Consider the following 20,445-nt stretch of genomic DNA (forward strand, 5'->3'; position numbering starts at 1 on the left):
ACCTTTAATAAATGATTTTGTCTGATAAATTTCCACCAAAGAGGGAGAATTGTTGGGCAGAGAATGAAGGGAGGGTGTTGCTAGCCAGTACAGTGAGATTGATGCAGCACTGTTGTGGTTTTACATTTATCTAGGTGAGACTAAATTTTCCCATCAGAATAAGGGAATGTAAAGAGGAGTAGTTTTTATAGTCCTGCCTCAGGAATACTGCTGAAAAGTTTTGCTTTGTGCCCACAATGCCCAAATTCTCCACACCCCACCTGATGGCTCTGCATCCCACACAGAATATTGCCAGCACTACTCTAGGCCAAACACATATTTTTCCCAAATGGAAAGCTTTCCTGTGAAGAATACTGGGACAGTTCTTGTGAAATTCTTGTGTTTGGTGCTAACAGAAAGATACAAAGTAAAGAAGCCACAGCCATTTGGAAGCTACCCTCACCCAGAGCCTCCAAAATTTTAGCAAAATCCAGTGGTGACTCCAATTGTTGATAAGAGTACAGTGTACTTTGATGAGAGTATGTTTGACAACAGTTGCATTGTTCTACACAATTATGCAGTAGCAGCCATCACTGTAATGGTAAATTTTCCAAAATCTGTATTAACATGCATTACACGTAGTTTACAGTAAAGTTATTCTGCTTCCTTTAGTGGCGTCAGAAAGAACATTCATCCCCAAGGCTTCATTTATAATGACAGAGTAAAAGTTAGATTTACTACAACTCTTATAGATAGGAATATATAGCTGTCTCATACTTCTGTGGTCGAGCACAACCTTTTATTGATAGGGGGAATTTAGGAGATTCTGTTATGAAAGAGTTTGTAATGATTAAAATCGCATAGAAAGTATTACACTACCACAAATAAAGCTCTAATAAACCCTGGAAGGAAAAGGAATGTTTTGCTTCTGTCATTGAGTCCAAAAGTTGGAGTTACAACTTAAAATTGGATTAATAACTAAACAGTAAGGCAAGCTTTAAGTGTACCTCAGAGTGTTTATACTTGATTCTTCTCTAATAGAATTTCAAGGCATTTACCTCCTATTGGTTTATACATTAATCCTCTTGAAAGCTGCCTGGCATTTGTCTAGGGCTGATTTAAGATGTCTTAAGCACTTTGTTTTACTCTGGCACAGTTATGAATCTCCTGCTGCCTAAAATGTGTACTGAGTCTTCTTCAGAGGGTGCTTAACTTTGGGTTGTTTTTATTTCGACAACCTGCAAAAGAAAAGCAGTCTTTAAGAGAAACACCCTGCACCTGAAGTTGTGTTGTGAAAAAATTTAGTATGCCGTGTATCACTGTGCCCATTAGTTACGAACTGTTGTGGCTCTAATTAGCTCTGCCAGGGCACTTGTATCACCTTGTATTAAGAACCCACTGGAGGTAACATAACCAGGAGATGTATACTTCTCCATGTATACCCTGTTCAGTATACACAGGACAGTGAGCAACTCCCACAAGGGCAACCCTGAGAATGTTAAAAATAGTAGAAAGGCCAAAGCAAGGAGTAATGCTGCCTAAATGAGGGGCTGAAATCCCAGGCTCTTTTCTAGTAAGGTGCAGGAACACCTCAGGAATATAAACTTGGCATTCTTATAACATCAAATGTGCAGCTCAGAAAGTGAGTACCATAACTTAATGCGGGTATAAAAAATGTCCACATTAACTGTTCAACCTGCCAATACATGAACCAGCTACACCAAGGAATACCCATAAGGTGGGAATTTTAGACAGAAAAGTAGGATTCATTATGAAGAATCACAGCATGGTTGAGGTTGGATGTAACCACTGGGGGTCATCTATTCTAGCCTCCCAGCTCAAGCAGGGTCGCCTAAAACATGTTACTCAGGGCTGTATCCAGTCAGCTCCTGAGTATCTCCAGGGAAGGAGACTCCACAATGTCTCTGGGCAACCTATTCCGATGTTTAGTCAAAATTACAAAAATTAAGGTCCAAACACTGTAATTCATTAGTTTAGTTCACGCAAGTCTCTTCAGATTATAAAAAGAAAACTAGAACACTTGATTGCAGCACTTAAGAATCTTCACAGGAGGGAAATAGAAAGTATTGCAGAGTATGTTAATTCATCAGGGAAAGAGCTGACACAATCAGATGTCAGATATATTCAAATTACAAATAATGAGGGGTTTGTGATTATTTTTTTATAACATCAAAGTTATTAATCTGTGAAATAAGCTATCAAAAAAGCAAAGGATCTGCCTGGTATATTCAAATCAGAATTGTATGTTTTTCTGTCTGAAACTCTGGTTTATATTAAACAAGAAGTTAGATCAAAGTATCTAACCATTCTGGCATCAAAATCGCATGGATTCATTAAATTTGAAAACATTCATTTTAGCTTACAGTTGCCTGAGACAAAACACATACATAGAAAATTTCTGAGAAGGGAGATAAAACTATGACTAACAGCATGTATCTGAACCAAAGTAAAAATGGAGTTGCCAAAATCTCCTTGGCACCAAGCATGGACTTCCCCACATTTAAGAGACAGTTAAAGCTGATGAAGTAGTATTTCCTTTCACGTACATGACTATATTCCACACATTACAGATTGTAGGTTTTTAGAAAACACATTTCAAGCAGAACTTACCACATGAAGTTATGTTGTTACAAATTTTCTAGTGCTAGAATCCAGCAAAACCTGGTTTTTTTGAGCCACAAGCTCACAGCAAATAGCTTCTGGTGTCTTAATTCAAAAATATTTTTAACCATGGATGTTCTGCCACCAATAAACCAGGGTACATTCTGGCAGACACTTGAATTTATACATCTGAGGTACTACTTACATCTTACATGGATACATAACTGCAGGTGAATATACCCTTCTGTTAAACCCAGTAATGGCAAGGTTGAAAGAAACCAACCAAATATAATGCTCCTATCAATGAAATGATAGAATAGTATTTCTTCTTCTTTATTAGCATGTCTTAAGCTTCCATTCATGTCTGTGGTGAAGCAGCAACATTCTCCAGCTAGGCATCTGCACACTGACCCAGCAGTCCAGTACTACAGATTTCCCCTGACCAGGACCTTCTGAAGAGCTTGTGAACTACGAAGTTTGCTGGTTTGTTCCCAGCAGTGTTAACTGTTCCAGTAAAGGATACTAACCACTCCTACAAACAGTCCTATTGAACATAGTAACAGGGATTTCATAAATCGCGTAACAAAACAGTCTACAAGCTGGATCCACAGCCCAGCTCACTCTCCCATTTCTTGTTTAAACCAGCCAGATAGTTAAAAAAAAGAAAAATCAACAGGATGAATTTGCACAGAAATGTTAGTAGCTAGACTTTAGGAGCTAGACATTGTTCCAAACTCCAGGTTATTTACTTATCCAGCTGCTGTCAAAACCCACCTTGATGGTAATTCATTCAAAGGAACCAGGCCAATAGTACCTCTGCTATAAGGAGGCAAAATGTCAGATCAAAAGCTGTCACTGCATCTTGAAAAACAGATTTTTGGACTTCCTATGGTCACACTCATGGCAGAAGATGGGAATGGCTTAACTTCCTAAGCTAGCAGCAGTGAGAGCGTTGTGAAAGTCAGCAGCAGAAACATCCCACAAAACTCAAGAGTTCTCACTGCACGTACCAACTAGGGGAGCAGCGCTGCTAGATTTAGTACCCGCCAACAAGGAGGGTTTGGTCGAAGTGGTGACGGTCAATGGCAGCCTTGGCTGCAGTGACCATGAGATGGTGGAGTTTAGGATCCTGTGTGGGAGGAATAGAATACCTAGCAAAGCCACAGTTCTGGATTTCCGAAGGGCCAACTTTGGCCTCTTCAGTCAACTGCTAAGGGAAGTCTCATGGGAAAGTGTACTAGGCGGTAAAGGGGCTCAAGATAGTTGGTTAGCATTCAAGGACCGCTTCTTCCAAGCTCAGGATCGGAGCGTCCCAATGAGTAGGAAGTCAAGTAAGGGATCTAGGAGACCGGCGTGGTTAAACAAGGAGCTGCTGGGCAAACTCAAGTGGAAAAGGAGAATCTATGGATTATGGAAGGAGGGGCTGGCCGCTTGGGAGGAATATAGGACAGTTGTTAGAGGATGTAGGGAGGCAATTAGGACAGCTAAGGCCTCCTTGGAACTCAATCTTGCTAGTCGGGTTAAAGACAATAGAAAGGGCTTCTTCAAATACATAGCAAATAAAACTAAAACAAGAGGCAATATAGGCCCACTGCTGAACGAAGTGGGTACCCTGGAGACAGAGGATATAAAGAAGGCAGAGGTGCTGAATGCCTTCTTTGCCTCTGTCTTTACTCCTGCAGACTCTCCCCGAGGGCCCCGGATTTCTATAGCCCCAGGAGTCAGGACAAAGGAGGAGTTTGCTTTGGTAGATGAGGATTGGGTTAGGGATCAGCTATGCAAACTAGACATCTGTAAATCGATGGGTCCGGATGGAATGCACCCACGGGTGATGAGGGAGCTGGCGGAGGTCATTGCTAGGCCACTTTCCATCATCTTTGGTAAGTCGTGGGAAACGGGCGAGGTGCCTGAGGATTGGCGGATGGCAAAGGTCACACCAATCTATAAGAAGGGCAAGAAGGAGGACCCGGGTAATTATAGACCGGTCAGCCTTACCTCCATCTCTGGAAAGATGATGGAACAACTTATTCTTGACTCCATCACTAGGCATATCAAGGATGAGGGGGTCATTAAGAACAGCCAACATGGTTTTATGAGGGGGAAGTCATGTATGACCAACCTTATAGCCTTCTATGAGGAAGTGACTAGGTGGAGGGATGATGGTAGAGCGGTAGATGTAGTTTTTCTTGATTTCAGTAAGGCATTTGATACTGTCTCCCACAGCATCCTCATAGATAAGCTAAGGAAGTGTGGGCTTGACGATCAAGTAGTGAGGTGGATCGAGAACTGGTTGAAAGGAAGAAGGCAGAGAGTTGTGGTCAATGGCGCAGAATCTAGCTGGAGGTCTGTGACTAGTGGAGTTCCTCAGGGGTCGGTGCTGGGACCGGTGCTGTTTAATATTTTCATCAATGACCTGGATGAGGGAACTGAGTGCACCCTCAGCAAGTTTGCTGATGACACAAAACTGGGAGGAGTGGCTGACACACCAGAGGACTGTGCTGCCATTCAGCGAGACCTGGACAGGCTGGAGAGTTGGGCGGGGAGAAACTTGATGAAATTTAACAAGGGCAAGTGTAGAGTCTTGCATCTGGGGAAGAACAACCCCATGTACCAGTACAGGTTGGGGGTTGACCTGCTGGAAAGTAGTGAAGGGGAAAGGGACCTGGGGGTCCTGGTGGATAGGAGGATGACCATGAGCCAGCAATGTGCTCTTGTGGCCAAGAAGGCAAATGGCATCTTAGGGTGCATTAGAAAGGGAGTGGTTAGTAGGTCAAGAGAGGTTCTCCTCCCCCTCTACTCAGCCTTGGTGAGGCCGCATCTGGAATATTGCGTCCAGTTCTGGGCCCCTCTGTTCAAGAAGGACAGGGAATTGCTTGAAGGAGTCCAGCGCAGAGCCACAAAGATGATTAAGGGAGTGGAACATCTCCCTTATGAGGAGAGGCTGAGGGAGCTGGGTCTCTTTAGCTTGCAAAAGAGGAGACTGAGGGGTGACCTCATCAATGTTTACAAATATGTGAAGGGTAGGTGTCAGGATGATGGAGCTAGGCTTTTTTCAGTGATATCCAGTGATAGGACAAGGGGCAATGGGTGTAAACTGGAACACAGGAAGTTCCACGTTAACATCAGGAAGAACTTCTTTACTGTAAGAGTGACAGAGCACTGGAACAGGTTGCCCAGGGGGGTTGTGGAGTCTCCTACACTGGAGATATTCAAGGCCCGCCTGGACAAGTTCCTGTGTGATGTACTGTAGGTTACCCTGCTCTTGCAGGGGGGTTGGACTAGATGATCTTTTTAGGTCCCTTCCAACCCTTGGGATTCTGTGATTCTGTGATATGCAATCAAACCCACCATGTCTATTTGTTCTTTAATTTCCTATCAAATGACATAGGCCAGGGTTCTGTTCTTGTATGTTCCTGCAATTATCTTTAAACTACACACTGTTGTAAATGTGATCATTAATTTATGCAAACATGACCTTAGCAAATTACTTGGGTGTTATTTATGAATGAATCATGCTGCTCTGAGTGGCTGGGTATATTTAAGTGTCATTTATTTTTTCAAAATAGCTACTAATGAGTTTCTTTAGATCATTACTCTTGTAACAAAAGCCAGAGAGATTACTGCTTTTGCATGGAAGGGCTTGGGTGACACTTTCTATTACGAATCAGCAACCAGCTTATAAATACGCCGCACTTCCAATCACCAAAAATTATTTCAAGGCAGTAGCAGGTTAACATCTCAAGACAAGAAATACAGGCTTCGGCTAGCATCAGCCCATGGACAACATTGAACCATTTCTGGAAACCTTGTTTTCACTTCCTTTTGAGTGAAAATAACACTATTATAATTGGAATTCTGAAGAAATTGAAGGCTCTGACCCCAAATTGAGAGTAGAAATATAAACAGGTTTAAATCTAGCAATAGTAGAGTTGCTAAATATAAGGGCTTCAGAAGAAACATGTCAATCACTACAGTATAGCTCCACAAGTTTTATGATTTGGAAATACTTTCCATGAAAAAGGTTGCATACTTGGAAGATTTTATGGCATACTTTGAGGATTTTATATGTGCAAAGTGCTGCTGAATTTTTTATAGTATGTCATGAGATCTGTTTTGCAGAAAAATGTTATTTTTGACTACTATAATTTATTGCTGGCAGAGTTCACTATCATCATACAGCTGCTGTTAAAATCATCAACTTGGCTTTGACATTGAGGTTACATCACACTCATTTGTATCTCTGACTTCTCTTTGCTGCACCATGCAAACCCTTACTGCTTTCATTCAGTCTCAGGGCAGTAAAGATCTACCCTTCCATTCCTTCTCTCCCCAAGGTCAGCACAGGCTCAGGCTCCCCTCCATAAGAGAAGCCTCAGTGGCTGTGCCAACCAGATGGTCACCAGTCTGCTGGAGAGCCAGGACTAACATTAATGTACTAAGAAATGCCCACCTTTCCCATTACCTAGTTTTTCTACCTACGGTGATCTTGTACAATCTAGATTTCAAGATCTCTGCATCAGGGAACTCTTTTTTCATTCACAAAGCCTGGACAAATTAGTTTACACCTATTTTCCTCACTGTCACAGCAAATGTACTGCATTCTATCAACTGTTTGTTGATATTGTTTGAAGCACTACTTATTCTGAATGAAAGAAACAAGCAATGTTGATCAGACACAGGATTAGATTGTATTTCAATTCACCAACTGGGAGATCTTTGTTTCTAGATTCTTTTCCTGCACAAATTCTGGAAATGTTCCTATCTGAAAACACACTTCAATATTTGTGCCCAGTTTGTTGTTTTAGCAGACATCCCGCCAGTTGCCATTTCGACTGGAATATCCATGGTAACAAAAGCAGAAGGCTAACAAGCACAGAGTTCAAAGTTATTTCAATTACCCCTGGGCTGGCCAGCTTCTTGTATAGGCATTAACAAGTCCTTCCAGGATAACAGCAGCTGTTCAAATGATCTTTTGTAAGTCATTAGTAAATTAATGCTTCTTCTTTTTTGGTATTTTAAAGTGAGATGAGACCTCCCCATAGGACTGAAAGTATTTAGAGCAGTATTCCTCTTTGCTTCCCACACCATAGGATGCTATGTATGCTGAAGTACAAAAGAAAGACACACTATTTGCATGGATTCTGTTGCACCAAAATTAAGTTTTTTTGGCACTGAACACAGTAATGCAAAGCCAGTCTTGTATTTTGTCCTTCACTAACTAAATGTAATAGTTTTTTTAAAATCTTCTGTGTAAGTGTCCACTTCCAGTTTCACACGGATGGTTCTTGTAGAAGCTGAGAGTTTGACCTTACCTAGTTCTGCCTGAGACACAAGGCTGTCTTAACTCTGTGGAGACACTGGTGCCTTAAGGGATGTAGATGGATCTCATGAAATCTGTTAACTTAGAGATGTAGCAATTTACAACAGTTTGAAATAAACCTGTAGCTTTTAATCTGCATGTGACTCAGTAGCAAGTCAAGTACTGCTCTTATGCCAGGGCTGTATTACAGACGTTAATTATTTCAGATTCTTAGCTGTAAAGGGAAATTAGGGAATGCTGAAACCAGCATTGCCCTGTGGGATGCAGCTGTGCATTCAGCCCTATCCCATCAAACAGCAGGGGAGCGGAATCCCCTTGAGTGCTATCAGTATATTACTGCCAATGCAGCAATCCCACAGATTGCATTCTCTCAGCTCACTGAGGTAGGTAGATCTTGGCAAGCTAGTCTGAAGTGCTGGCCAAACTGTGTGCTCCTATGAGTTCAGCTGTCTGGGCTATACAAATCTGACTAGAATCATGCAATTCAAGCACAGCAGTTTCTGGAGCCAGTGGCACAGGCAGGAGTGACACATCTGACAACGTGTCACTCTTCCTAACTTATTTTGACTTCCTATAGCAGGAAGGCATTAACAATGAGGTTGTTGCTTCAGAGATGTCTGGTGTGATGCTCAACACAAATTCCCACAAGTGTACCTAAAGCAAGAGACTTGCCAGGATGCCGGTTGCTTTCTCCCTAGCCCAGAGGATGTTCAACATGCAGGAGGGAACAAAGTCTATTTCAAAAAAACACCTCATGTTCGTAAGATACTGTACGTAAACAGTGCTGTGATGGAGCCCCTGTGCAATCACAAAGTGAAGCTGATCATAGATCACACATATGCTGTTTATAAGCATTTGCATACCATTCTAGTTTGCAGTAATTTGAATGATACTTTAACCATCATTTATTTTCCTCTGAAGTGCCCATAATCTCCAAAAGGGTTCAGTGGACACAATAGAGTTTGATTCTGGATATTGACTGGGAAGAGATGAGCAAACATAAAGATATTTACAATACACCTGAGTACTTGGTATTTTTTGCCTAATCAGAACTTGCCAAACAAGAAGTTTTCAGAAGCCACCAAAAAATCACGTCAACTAAATGTGACTAAGCACCCTTACTTTCATCTTTATCTCAATTTCAAAATACTTAAGTCAGTTGGTTACCTGAAAAGTAACTAAGCTACAAAATCCTGCCATAACTGCTCTTTATTGAAAATGACACCACACCTTATTAATCCCTGCAGGGGCGGGGCAGGGCAGGGGAAGAAAAAGAGTGAGAAACCTCCTTTAACTAAAGCCTGGAATGTCTCGCAGCCAACTAGATGACGCTAAAGCAAGCATGCCTAAGTACAGTACACTTTGCAGTTCATCATGGTATTAGTCATACTTGAAAAACATGTAGTTTAAACTAGCATTTACTGTGTATGTCTACTACACATTGCCAGGATTTATTTTCTGAAACACACATTTCCCTATTCAATTTGTGGCATCATGTTTTCCACAGTCTCTTGATGTTCACGTGAATCAAGCAATGTTGCGCAGACTCTATACCTCCAAAGTACAAGCTAGGCTGGTGAGTCAGCTCCACACACTGTAATACTACCAAAGCAAGACAAGTACAGCACTTCAAAGGCTGTCACTTAACAGAAATCTGACAGTAACACCACCTGAAATAATTTTTATAGATACTAGATATAGTGAAAACAATATGTAATATCCCAGACTGATTTATCAGAGTATGATTCAACACAGAACAGAGATGAGAACTGCAGGGTATCAAGTATTTGTTAAATACAAGGATTTTTTTATCTACAATACGACAGTTTGACATGACAATCGTGGAAAGCAGCTGATGAGCAGCACTGAAATACGACTAAAACGTATCACTGGTACTGTAGTAGCTAATGTGAATGCAGGTTGCATTTACACTACACTCCATATAAACACCATGAACAAGAAGATTCCCACCCCACAGTGATACAACCAATACATTTCACCTTTTAGGTTACATCGTCAAAGATTTAAGCTATTGTTTATTTCTGTTGATGTACCTTGTCTTCATTTCATTGCAAGATTTCAGCTTTTAAATGCCTAAACTTACAACTGAATGCTGAATACATTGTCCTTACATTACTTTCCACCACATGACTTTTCGAATTAGATTTGTGGTATGACTAAGAGAACAGAGTTTGTTTTTCTGTTCTTATTCTCCAGTATATGCTTTAAATTTTACCTCTGAACAGTCACGCTAGGCAGCTTGCATTGATAATAGCTATGAAAAGCAAACATGGAAAGGAATAGGCAACAAGTATTCAGACTTTTAAAAGCACTACAGTAGTTTCAGAAGTACCTTTTAAATATGCAATTTACTCTGCTTACTGGCATGTTTTACATAGCTACAGTCATGCTTCTAGCTTTTATTCTTTTATAGACTGCACATACCTTCTTTAAGTTTATATATTTAGAAATAAAGCAAACTTACTTCATTTTGCAAGAAAAGTTTCTAAATACTAAACCAGTACATGCAGATTTTAAAGGATTGCAAAAAGTTCCTACTACTTGCTACTGGGAGAAATAGACAGCTGCTGCTGTTTTCTTTTTGTCTTCTGCTGAACAATTTAACCATGATTTTCACAATCTATTTTCATTTTCATCCATAACTTTTACGGACAGCATTATATACATTATTCAGTATATGTAGTTACTCTGGCAGCTCTGTATTTATCAAAACAATCTAATGATTTTTTAATACTGACAAATTTTACATGAATTGAACTGTTCTGGACCAAGTAAGCTATGCAATAAAATAAAAGCTACATCTGATTGGTACCACAAAGCAGAGAATTGACAGAGTATCCAGTTATTGAACATGACACCAACTACAGTTGTTTTACAGTATCATATATAGCCATGCACTGGGGGAGTCTTCTTCCTGTGACCTGGATCATATGAAAGAGCTAAGAAATCTTCAGATAGTTTCTACATTGAATGATTCTTCCGTATTTCATTTTGCAATATTTTTTATGATAGTAGCACTGACACATCAGGATTTTTCCAGAGGTGACAGTTTCTGTGGTATGAACTCACAGAAGAATCCTCCATCAAGTAAAGTAATGTATTCCAGGCAAGCAGCCTTGGCACTGTCCTGCTGCAATGTAGCAGTGAGCCTAGCAGTGAAGCCTGGTATATACTCCACTAATATACACTCCATGTTAACAAAATATCACTAGGTTGGAAAGGGGGCTGTTGTCTATCACTTTTCTTAAGAATGAGGGAATTGATTATAGCAAAAACCAAAATATACCATGGAAACCGAAATTCCATATAACTAACCAGCACTGATTCATTTTCAAGCCACAGGTTCCTGCAGACACCTTACACAGTATGAGTTAAACTGAACTTACAGGAACTCACATGACATTTTTTTCCCCCAGTTGATGGCCTCCACGCTCCCTTTTGAACATACTGTGCTAACAAAAACTTAACAAAGTGTTTCATAGTCCTTTTCCCTTTTAGCTCTGCTAGTGCATAATTCCTTCTGCAGTTAGGGATTAATTTTCAGGGACACATCTTTTTCCCTTTGAAGCCAAAAAGCAGCCAGGAAACATTAGAGGGAAATAGCAGTCTCAGTCTACAGCTTTTTTCAGGTCTTCCTTCTCTGAGATCTTAAAAAAAAAAAAAAAAAAAAAAAAAAAAGAAAAAATTAAAAATTAAAAATACAAGAAAGGGACCAGAGAGCATGGGTTCTTCCCTCCTCATATTTCCTTTCTACTTCCCGAAGACTGGTTTTATCTTTAGCCAATAAAAGTAAGCAATAAAGAAAGCAAAATGAAACCAAACTGAGACTACAACGACTAATTATTCTCTTTCCAGGTGCTTTCCTTATTCCCTATATCCTCTTTTTAATCATTGCTGGAATGCCCCTGTTCTATATGGAATTAGCACTGGGACAGTATAACCGAGAAGGAGCTGCCACTGTGTGGAAAATCTGTCCAGTTTTCAAAGGTAAGTGCTCCTCTGTTCACTTGAATAGCACCATGAGGGTGCCACACATTTGTGATCACAAAGTAAAGGTCTCTCATCTTCCCACAGACAGCATGATATTTGCTGACCTTTCCCCAACCCTTGAAGTCAGAAGTCTTTTTATTATCACAGGTGGAGCACAAAATGGGAAAAGCCACAGAAATCAGGGTGATTGCTGAGGAGTGCAATAGAGAGCAGTGAGCAGGAGCAGAACAGCCGTTTTCTCCCTTCCCTGCATACTGAGGTGTGGGAGGAACTGGGTACCTTGAGGCAGAGGGAGGGCTTGGCAATGAGAACAGATAGACATTCAAAATCCTACACAGGCCAGTTCAACCCTGTCTTCCCTGGTGACTAATATAACCACTGACTCCATGCAGTTCATTGTGTGTATCTCTGCAGAAGTCAGCTTGCCACAGTGGCTAGAACACTGAAATGGAGTTGTGAAGGCTGTCATTCAGCCACTAGACCTGTAACCTCGCACCGGTTATTGGTGGCTCTGTACTTCAGTTTTCCTACCTATGAAATGGGAGCAATTATTCCAATAGACTTTGTAAAGTGGTTTTCAAATCTAGCAATAAAAAACACTTAATAAAACATGAATTTTACTATTACTGTTAGTGTTTTCCACTAGGTATAACTTTCCAGCATCACTGAATAAAAGGCTGTAGATTGTTGTCTGCTGCACTAACTTGCAACCATTCTGTAAGCTAAGAACAGCCCAGGGTAGGCATTTGGATACTGATCAGTTTGCCTGGCAGTGATTAGGGATAAAGGAATCCCTCTGGGCGAAAGAAGCCATATGCTTTCTGTACATGAAACAGATACCTGCTGAAGAGCTTCAAGAATCTTCTTAAGCATTGCTTACCAGTAAAAATTGTAAATTTCCTTATATCTATACCAGGTTGTGTCTAAAATCTTATGTAAAGATCTTTTCAACACAAAGCTATCTGAAATTAAACCAGTCAAGCTCAGCTGACCTTACAACCTTAAAATTCAGACCATGTTCATCCTGTGACTGAAAAGCTGAGGAGCTTAATAATGCAATCCAAACTTCGTGGATCCGGTGTTTGGCTATAGGTTACACTGAGTAAATGTTAGTCTTCTTTCTCAAAATACAGCTTTCCTCTTCAAGGAGTCTAGTTCAGAATAAGAAAACTGTGGGCATTTTTGTTATCATTCACACCCAAAACTCATGGCAAAGTTAAGAGAGATAAAATATAAATAAGAAAGTTAATAAAATATATGCTCCCCAATTTTAAAATTAATTCATACAGACCTAACCCCTCTATAATCCCTTCATGGGAGGCAAACCTCATTCCAGCACCTGGGAACCTGAAGACCTTGCTCAGTGAAAATTCTTGCCAGTATCAGTTAATGCTTTTGGATAGCAGTGAGGATTTTGAAAACCTAACATCAAAAATTGGGCCTGAAGGATCTCAAAGCGCTCAAGCCAAATATGACTGCGCTCAGAGGCACTCTGTTGATTTCAGGATTGAAAAGATGAGAAAGGAAAATAGAACTTATTTCATGTATAGTCGTATTGACTTTACGGCTGTGTTTTTAAGCTGACATTTTCAAGATGGACTAAACACACCTTACTGTTGATTTTTAAGTGTTCTTATGACTGGGATATAGAATAGTGTAAGTTATTTGATTCTCAAAAGGCAATAAGCATTGAGTTGTATTTGCACCTCAGCACTAGTATAAACTCAGTACTATTAAAATTTTTGAAACATCTGATAACATACAAACATATTTTACTGCTAATGCTTTTGTGTTGTTTCTGGGATAACTCAAAACTTTCACTCAAATGAAAAGTGCACAGTCTACACAAATTTGTAACAGGTTCTCTAAAACAACAGCACTATAATACTAATTTTAGCTATGAATATTATTGCTATAAACTCTAAGGGCTTTACTTCTAATGAGATTTCTCATAACATGTGCAATTAAAAGCATACCCTGTATCCATTACAACAGTCTGTTTTAATCTCTGCATTTTCCAGGGTCTGTTTTAGAGTGTGGGTAGTCCAGCATTACTTTTAAGAAAGCTAGATCTAGAAACACGAGAGCAAATTCATTCCTGAATATTCTCATTATTTCAGTGGAGTGACAGTTAAGATACAGTTTTTAATCTTGATATTAAATACCTATCATTGTTCTCCTGAATTGGAGGAATTTTAGGAAGACTTTTTAAACAAAAATCATGAAATTTCAGTGCATCTATTACTTAGTATTTTAGTATCTTGACATTCACACTAATATTTAAGAACGATCCACTTGGGTGATTCCCCAACTCTGCTCCATTCTATTGATCATAACTTATCACCAGAGTTTGAGTGTTAATGTACCTGATTAATTTAAGCACCAAGGATTTGAAGTTACAATTTCATTTTTACTTTCACAATCTTTTCCCCAGTGCTAGGGATGAGCAAACTGCTCTGTGTATTAAAAGCCTCCTGAAGAGCAAAGAGTATCTGTGGTGTATGAGCAGTCTCTGAACAGCCAGCTCCTTCAGGGTCAGCATCTGTTCCTTAGGCAATTTTTAAACCAAGGATTAATACCAAAAGTGTATGCTACTTCCTTGCCTTATCAAGAAATATGAGGTTTACACTTAGGTGTTGTGACAGTACAGTGATAATAGTCATAAAACAGCAGTAATCTCCACATACAACTTCTGAGTAGGATTCAGAGAACAATGCTGTGCACACAGTAAAGAAAGAATAATATAAGCCAAGGTAAAGCAAGCTTCCTGAAAAGTCTGGCAACTGTAGCTCTGCTCTCACATTAGTACCAAAGCTTCCTCCCAAACCACTTAAAAATGTCCATTTTCATGAGGAGAGCACGCACTTTCTGGGACTCTCTCACTAGAGAGACCCTCCAAGCACACTTTACAGTACGCAAAAACACAATACAAATATTCAAAGTCAAAAGAGAATGCTTGCAGTGGGGATTCTGTAATCCTGAGGAGATAATTATATAGTCTGAAGGTCCACACACAGTTTAGCCCTAAGCTTGATATTCACCAAGATTTACTGGCATGCCCAAGAACCCCTTGCAGCGCCTCAGTGGAACAGTGCAGACTGCTTCATGAATGTTTTGGACCTAGTCACATGCTGAAGGAAGCCAATCTGGAGAGTAACAATGGGAAAGAAACAGGAGAGGGATCAGTGCCTGTTCCAAACTAACTCAGGGTAGGAGCGTGAGGCATAGGGAAACTTCACTTAAATCTGGAGCTCTACTTTTGCAAGAAAAGTTGCCAAGGTCTCTGACATTAGGAAGATAAAGTAAGTTTCACTCCTAACATGGGCTTGCAGTCTTGTGCATTGGAAGCAAATCAGCAAGAGTTGTACAAGAGCAAATTTTGACACAGCACTGCTTGATCTCTTTTTCTGGTAAACAACTGGATTTGCCTACAGCCAGTCATTTTCCAAAATCATTAACATAATTTTTAGGATTAAGGTCAGTGACAGTGTTTCCACATGTGTGTGCATAAATGTCAAAAAATCCTTTTATTGGTTTGAAGACCTAAAGTGAATTTGCAACCATGTACGGCTGAGTAACTACAGTGTTTGCATGTACTGCTGCATGTAAAACACGATGTATAATATAGTTTTCCTTTGTCTTTAGGTGTAGGCTATGCAGTGATACTCATAGCTCTTTATGTGGGATTCTACTACAACGTTATCATAGCTTGGTCTCTGTATTACCTATTTTCATCATTCACATTTGAGCTCCCCTGGACACACTGTGACAACAGTTGGAACAGTCCAAACTGTACAGATCCCAAACTCTTCAATGCATCAGTGCTTGGCAATGGTACCAAATACTCGAAGTACAAGCTCACTCCTGCAGCTGAATTTTATGAGTAAGTGTTGACTTAACTTTATTTTATTTAATAAGAATTCTGTCTGTGAATGTTTATTCTGGGAGGTAAAAACTTAGCATCCAGCCTCTAGAATAAGCGTCAGAAGGCTAAGGTTAAAATGCATTTGTAATGTTGATCTTTATTCCCTAGTGATAGAGACTCTTGCCTCTGTGAGGTTTGGTTTCTCCTGTACAAATGCAATACTTGCCATTGAGCAAACTGGAACTGGACAAAAGACACAAATCTTCCCCAATGCACCACTATTGCTTGTACCAACTTTGTCAGGGGACACAACCATATTTTGACAAAAACAAGCACATGCCAAACTGAGCTGACTTTAGGGCTTTAAAGTAATAATTTGTTCAACAGGTTTGGCCTGCTTCTCTACTTGCAAAATATCTGAAAGTAGGCCTCTGCTCAGCTGCTTCAGTAGTTCAATGAAGCAAGGGGAAACACTGAGCAGGAGGAGAGTGACCCAGTTGTAAAAGGTGGGCTTTTTCCAATTCCTAAGCAAAAGGGCATTCTGCAGTATTGGGCCAAGACAGGCAAAGACACTCAAATCAAACACGTGGAATCAAAAACAGAAAGGTATCTAAATTAACAACCAAACTATAAAACAAAAACTTTGATCTGTGAGTAAATACTTGTATTATGAACCTTTTGGGGAAAATGGGATTTGATTAGGACAAAAAAAAAGAGGAAAAGCATCGGGATTGAATCAGCTGTTGAATCAATCTGAATAATCAATCAATTGATATTTCTGTGGTGGGAATGGAACGATATCAGGGCACACACCTGCTGAGTGGTGAGCCCAACCATGCAGAAACAAAGGGACACCACTGTTACAATAAGTAAGTTACACCATGCCTGGCTACAGCAGGGATCCTGGGGTCTGCGTTTATAGTTCTGAAACATTTGTGGCTATTTGTCCTCTGAGGCCAGCACAGTGAAAGATCAGTAGTGATACACAAACTGTTGGCAGGGGTCTGGGTAAACTAAATTTAGTGCTTTGAAAACAATAAGAGGGGTTGAGTTCAAAGGAGCTCACTACAATGGCAAACAATAACAGCCAGGAAATCTACTGCCCTTACAAAGACAAGATAGGATGTGTTCATAACTTAAATGTAAAGCTAGATCATTTATAGCAAAGGGCTATGACATGTAGTCAGTTAACAAACCTGACTTTGAAGTGAACTATAAGAAACTATGTATTCAACATCTTCAAAGAACTGCATCATTACAGAACTTTGATTTGAACAACATTTTTAAAAATATTTTCTTTATAATTTTCTTGAATTTGCACCTTTGTAAAGCAAAACACAATCCCTGTATTATTCCTTTGTTCCTTTATGACTTAAAGTAGTTCTATGCATTTTCAGTTATCACATCATGCTTGGGGTACAACTTTGTAGTAGGTGAGACTGTGGTAGAATCTATTCACAGTGTTCGGATTTAGTTCCACTGTTCTGGGAAACAGCTCAGTTTGTGACTTTGCCTGTACAGTGAAACATTAGGCTTCTTTCCTCACCATGAAATAGATTCAAGGTACAGTTTTCAGAAGATAAGAATAAAAAATGAATGTAACTTTTTGTTATGCTTTTATACCTGAATTCAGGGGCTGTAATTAAGTCTATAGGCCCTGTACTTATTGGCAATTACATTACATTGCAAAAATGGAAGTTTAGATTGGATATAAGGAGGAACTTTACTGTGAGGATGGTGAGGCACTGGAATGGGTTGCCCAAGGAAGCTGTGAATGCTCCATCCCTGGCAGTGTTCAAGGCCAGGTTGGACAGAGCCTTGGGTGACATGGTTTAGTGTGAGATGTCCCTGCCCATGACAGGGCGGGGTGTAACTAGATGATCTTAAGGTCCTTTCCAGTCCTTTCCAACCCTAACTATTCTATGATTCTATGATTCTATAATAGCCGCCACTCAAGTAACACAGTCTGTAACCTGCTTCCCCAGCTGTAAAAACACGGGATCACAAGGCGCATTGTGTTCACTTACCCAGTATTTGGATTAGCTCATCAAGCACAGCTGTACAGCTCAGGTGTGGACCTAAACTTGTGCAAAGTTTCAGTGTATTCAGATCCAACCAACCAAAGACAGCCCAATTCAGAAAACAGTGATTCTTCTTTTTACAACAGGGACAGCTGAATCTTACAATTATAAAGTTTCACATTATGTGCAACAGGGTCAAAGAAGCAGAAGTAATGATGTAATATTAAATTTGCACCAGTTTAGTGCCTTTCCAGGATGATAGACCATTTTTTGATTATGTTAAATAATAGCTCAAGTAAGGGTCTTGGCTGGCTACATTCCCTCTGAAAACCCATTCAAGTAAAGGCTGAATATTCCGTTATCTTATTGGGTGTCCTTATACCAGATTTCACTACTGCTTGAATGACTGCTGAACTTGACCCAAGTGTTTATGTGGAATTATAGCTGGTTGTTCCCGGTAGATAGTCATTAGTCACTTCTTTATCAACACATCTTTGCTGGAGGAGAACTGCAGTTCATTTGGTTTCCAAATTCTACAATCATGTTTACTTTTGAGGTTTGTACTGCTATCCAAATATTCAAAACCCACCCGGGCACATTTGTATGCAGCCTGCTGTAAGTGGCCCTGACTTGGTGAGGTGGTAGGCTAGACAATCTCCAGAGGTCACTTCCAACCCTAATGATTCTGTGACTCTGTAACCCAGTGGTGCAAGACATTAACAATAACATAAACAATTACTTTTGCAACAACAGATTTAATATGGCAGATTTCAAATGTTGAGGTTTTATATTTCAGTTAAATAGAGAAACAAGGAAATAGAGCAGCTACTTTTATACCAGAGGGAAATCAAACTGCCACTCAAATTTCAGTGAGATACCTATGGAATCCAACCCCAGCACTAATACAACAAGGTATAATAATTATCATCATTAAAACAAGGACTGAAAACTGGTGCCCACTGTAAAAATATTATGGAAAGGAGTGATTTTGTTAGTTTGGGTGAAAATAAGTTCCATTGTTCCATTGTTCTCTCTGGGCGCATATTTGAGATCATCCAGTTTGGAGTATTTGGGGCCATCTTTTCAACCACAATAACTTGGAATATGCTAGAGCTTATGGAAAACTTGTTAAATGCACCTCAGCACTTGAGCCTTCAGCCTCAAGATTAAACGGGAAGTGGTACACCTTGAACTTGGTTCTGTAGGTTGTATACTTACATCAAGAAGATATGCAAAACTTTGCCTTCTGTTGGGCAGGCAGAACTGGAAGCAGGGAGGCCAGAAACACTAAATATCTATTTGACAGTTGGAGAATTACTGAGAAGAGGTACATCCAGAATGGGCCACAGAGAGCTGATGTCATTAGCCTTAAGAGAAGCAGACACTTCTGTTTGGAACATGATTCCTTCACGCAAAGCTGACCTGACCATGAATGCAGAGTAGCTGCAACCTTGCAGCTGCCAAAGCTGACTATCTCTACCTGCACAGGAATAAACTGTAGGAAGGGGTGGAAGTATCGTGATGTGATAGTTCATCTAATACTTTAAGAAAGGCACTGCTAAGTTCAATAGAAATATGCTGATTTTCAGCACTGACATTCAGTGAAAGACAGAAACACTTGCTAAGAATCTAGAACAAATCTTTCAGGTCCAGCATGAGGGAAAGCAGGGAGAAACCTCTAAATCTCAGACTTGGAAGAAATCCCTTCAAATTGCAATTTCCATGACAAGGCAGTGACAGGCAGACTTTGACAAGCATGTCTGGCTTTCATTATTAAGCCTTAAGAGCTGGGCAATAATTCAGGTCAAACTGGTTCTACATGTAGGTTTTCTAGAGTGTTTCACTTTACTAAATCTGATTTCAGTCATTCAGGCTTATTTGAGGCTAAGGTGCCACTGACATCAACAGGACAGTTGCTTACAACAGGAAGGAATGGGACCTCTACAATACTTCATTAGAGACAGTTAAAATAATTTGCAAAGAATTTGTACACTGCAAACTTAGCAAAGAGAACACTCCACAATCTGAAAACAACTTGTGCTCTTCTGTTAGTAGTAGAATCATAGAATCATAGACTAGTTAGGGTTGGAAAGGACCTTAAGACCATCTAGTTCCAAACACCCTACCATGGGCTGGGACACCTCACTAAACCATGTCACCCAAGGCACTGTCCAACCTGGACTTGAACACCACCAGGGATGCAGCGTTCACAACTTCCCTGGACAACCCATTCCAGTGCCTCACCACCATCACAGTAAAGAACCTCCTCCTGCTATCCAATCTAAACATCCCCTATTTATGTTTTAACCATTACCCCTTGTCCTGTCACTACAGTCCCTGACGAAGAGTCTCTCCCCAGCATCCTTGTAGGCCCCCTCCAGATACTGGAAGGCTGCTATGAGGTCTCCACGCAGCCTTCTCTTCTCCAGGCTGAACAGCCCCAACTTTCTCAGCCTATCTTCATATGGGAGGTGCTCCAGTACCCTGATCATCCTTGTGGCCCTCCTCTGGACTTGTTCCAACAGTTCCATGTCCTTCTCATGCTGAGGACACCAGAACTGCATGCAGGGCTCCACGTGGGGTCTCACAAGAGCAGAGTAGAGGGTCAGGATCACGTCCTTCGACCT

The 20,445-nt window shown here is 40.3% G+C and overlaps 1 protein-coding gene across 1 annotated transcript in view; it reads left to right on the plus strand.

The window, feature by feature from the left end:
- SLC6A2 (solute carrier family 6 member 2) overlaps window positions 1–20,445 on the plus strand; it is a 71,239-nt gene that overhangs the window by 12,604 nt on the left and 38,190 nt on the right. The window contains 2 exon segments of the mRNA XM_065661647.1: window positions 11,798–11,929; window positions 15,578–15,815. Of these exon segments, the coding sequence (XP_065517719.1) occupies window positions 11,798–11,929; window positions 15,578–15,815 (370 nt within the window).

The sequence above is a fragment of the Lathamus discolor genome, chromosome Z (genome assembly GCF_037157495.1).
Source record: "Lathamus discolor isolate bLatDis1 chromosome Z, bLatDis1.hap1, whole genome shotgun sequence".
Taxonomy (NCBI): Eukaryota; Metazoa; Chordata; class Aves; order Psittaciformes; family Psittacidae; genus Lathamus; species Lathamus discolor.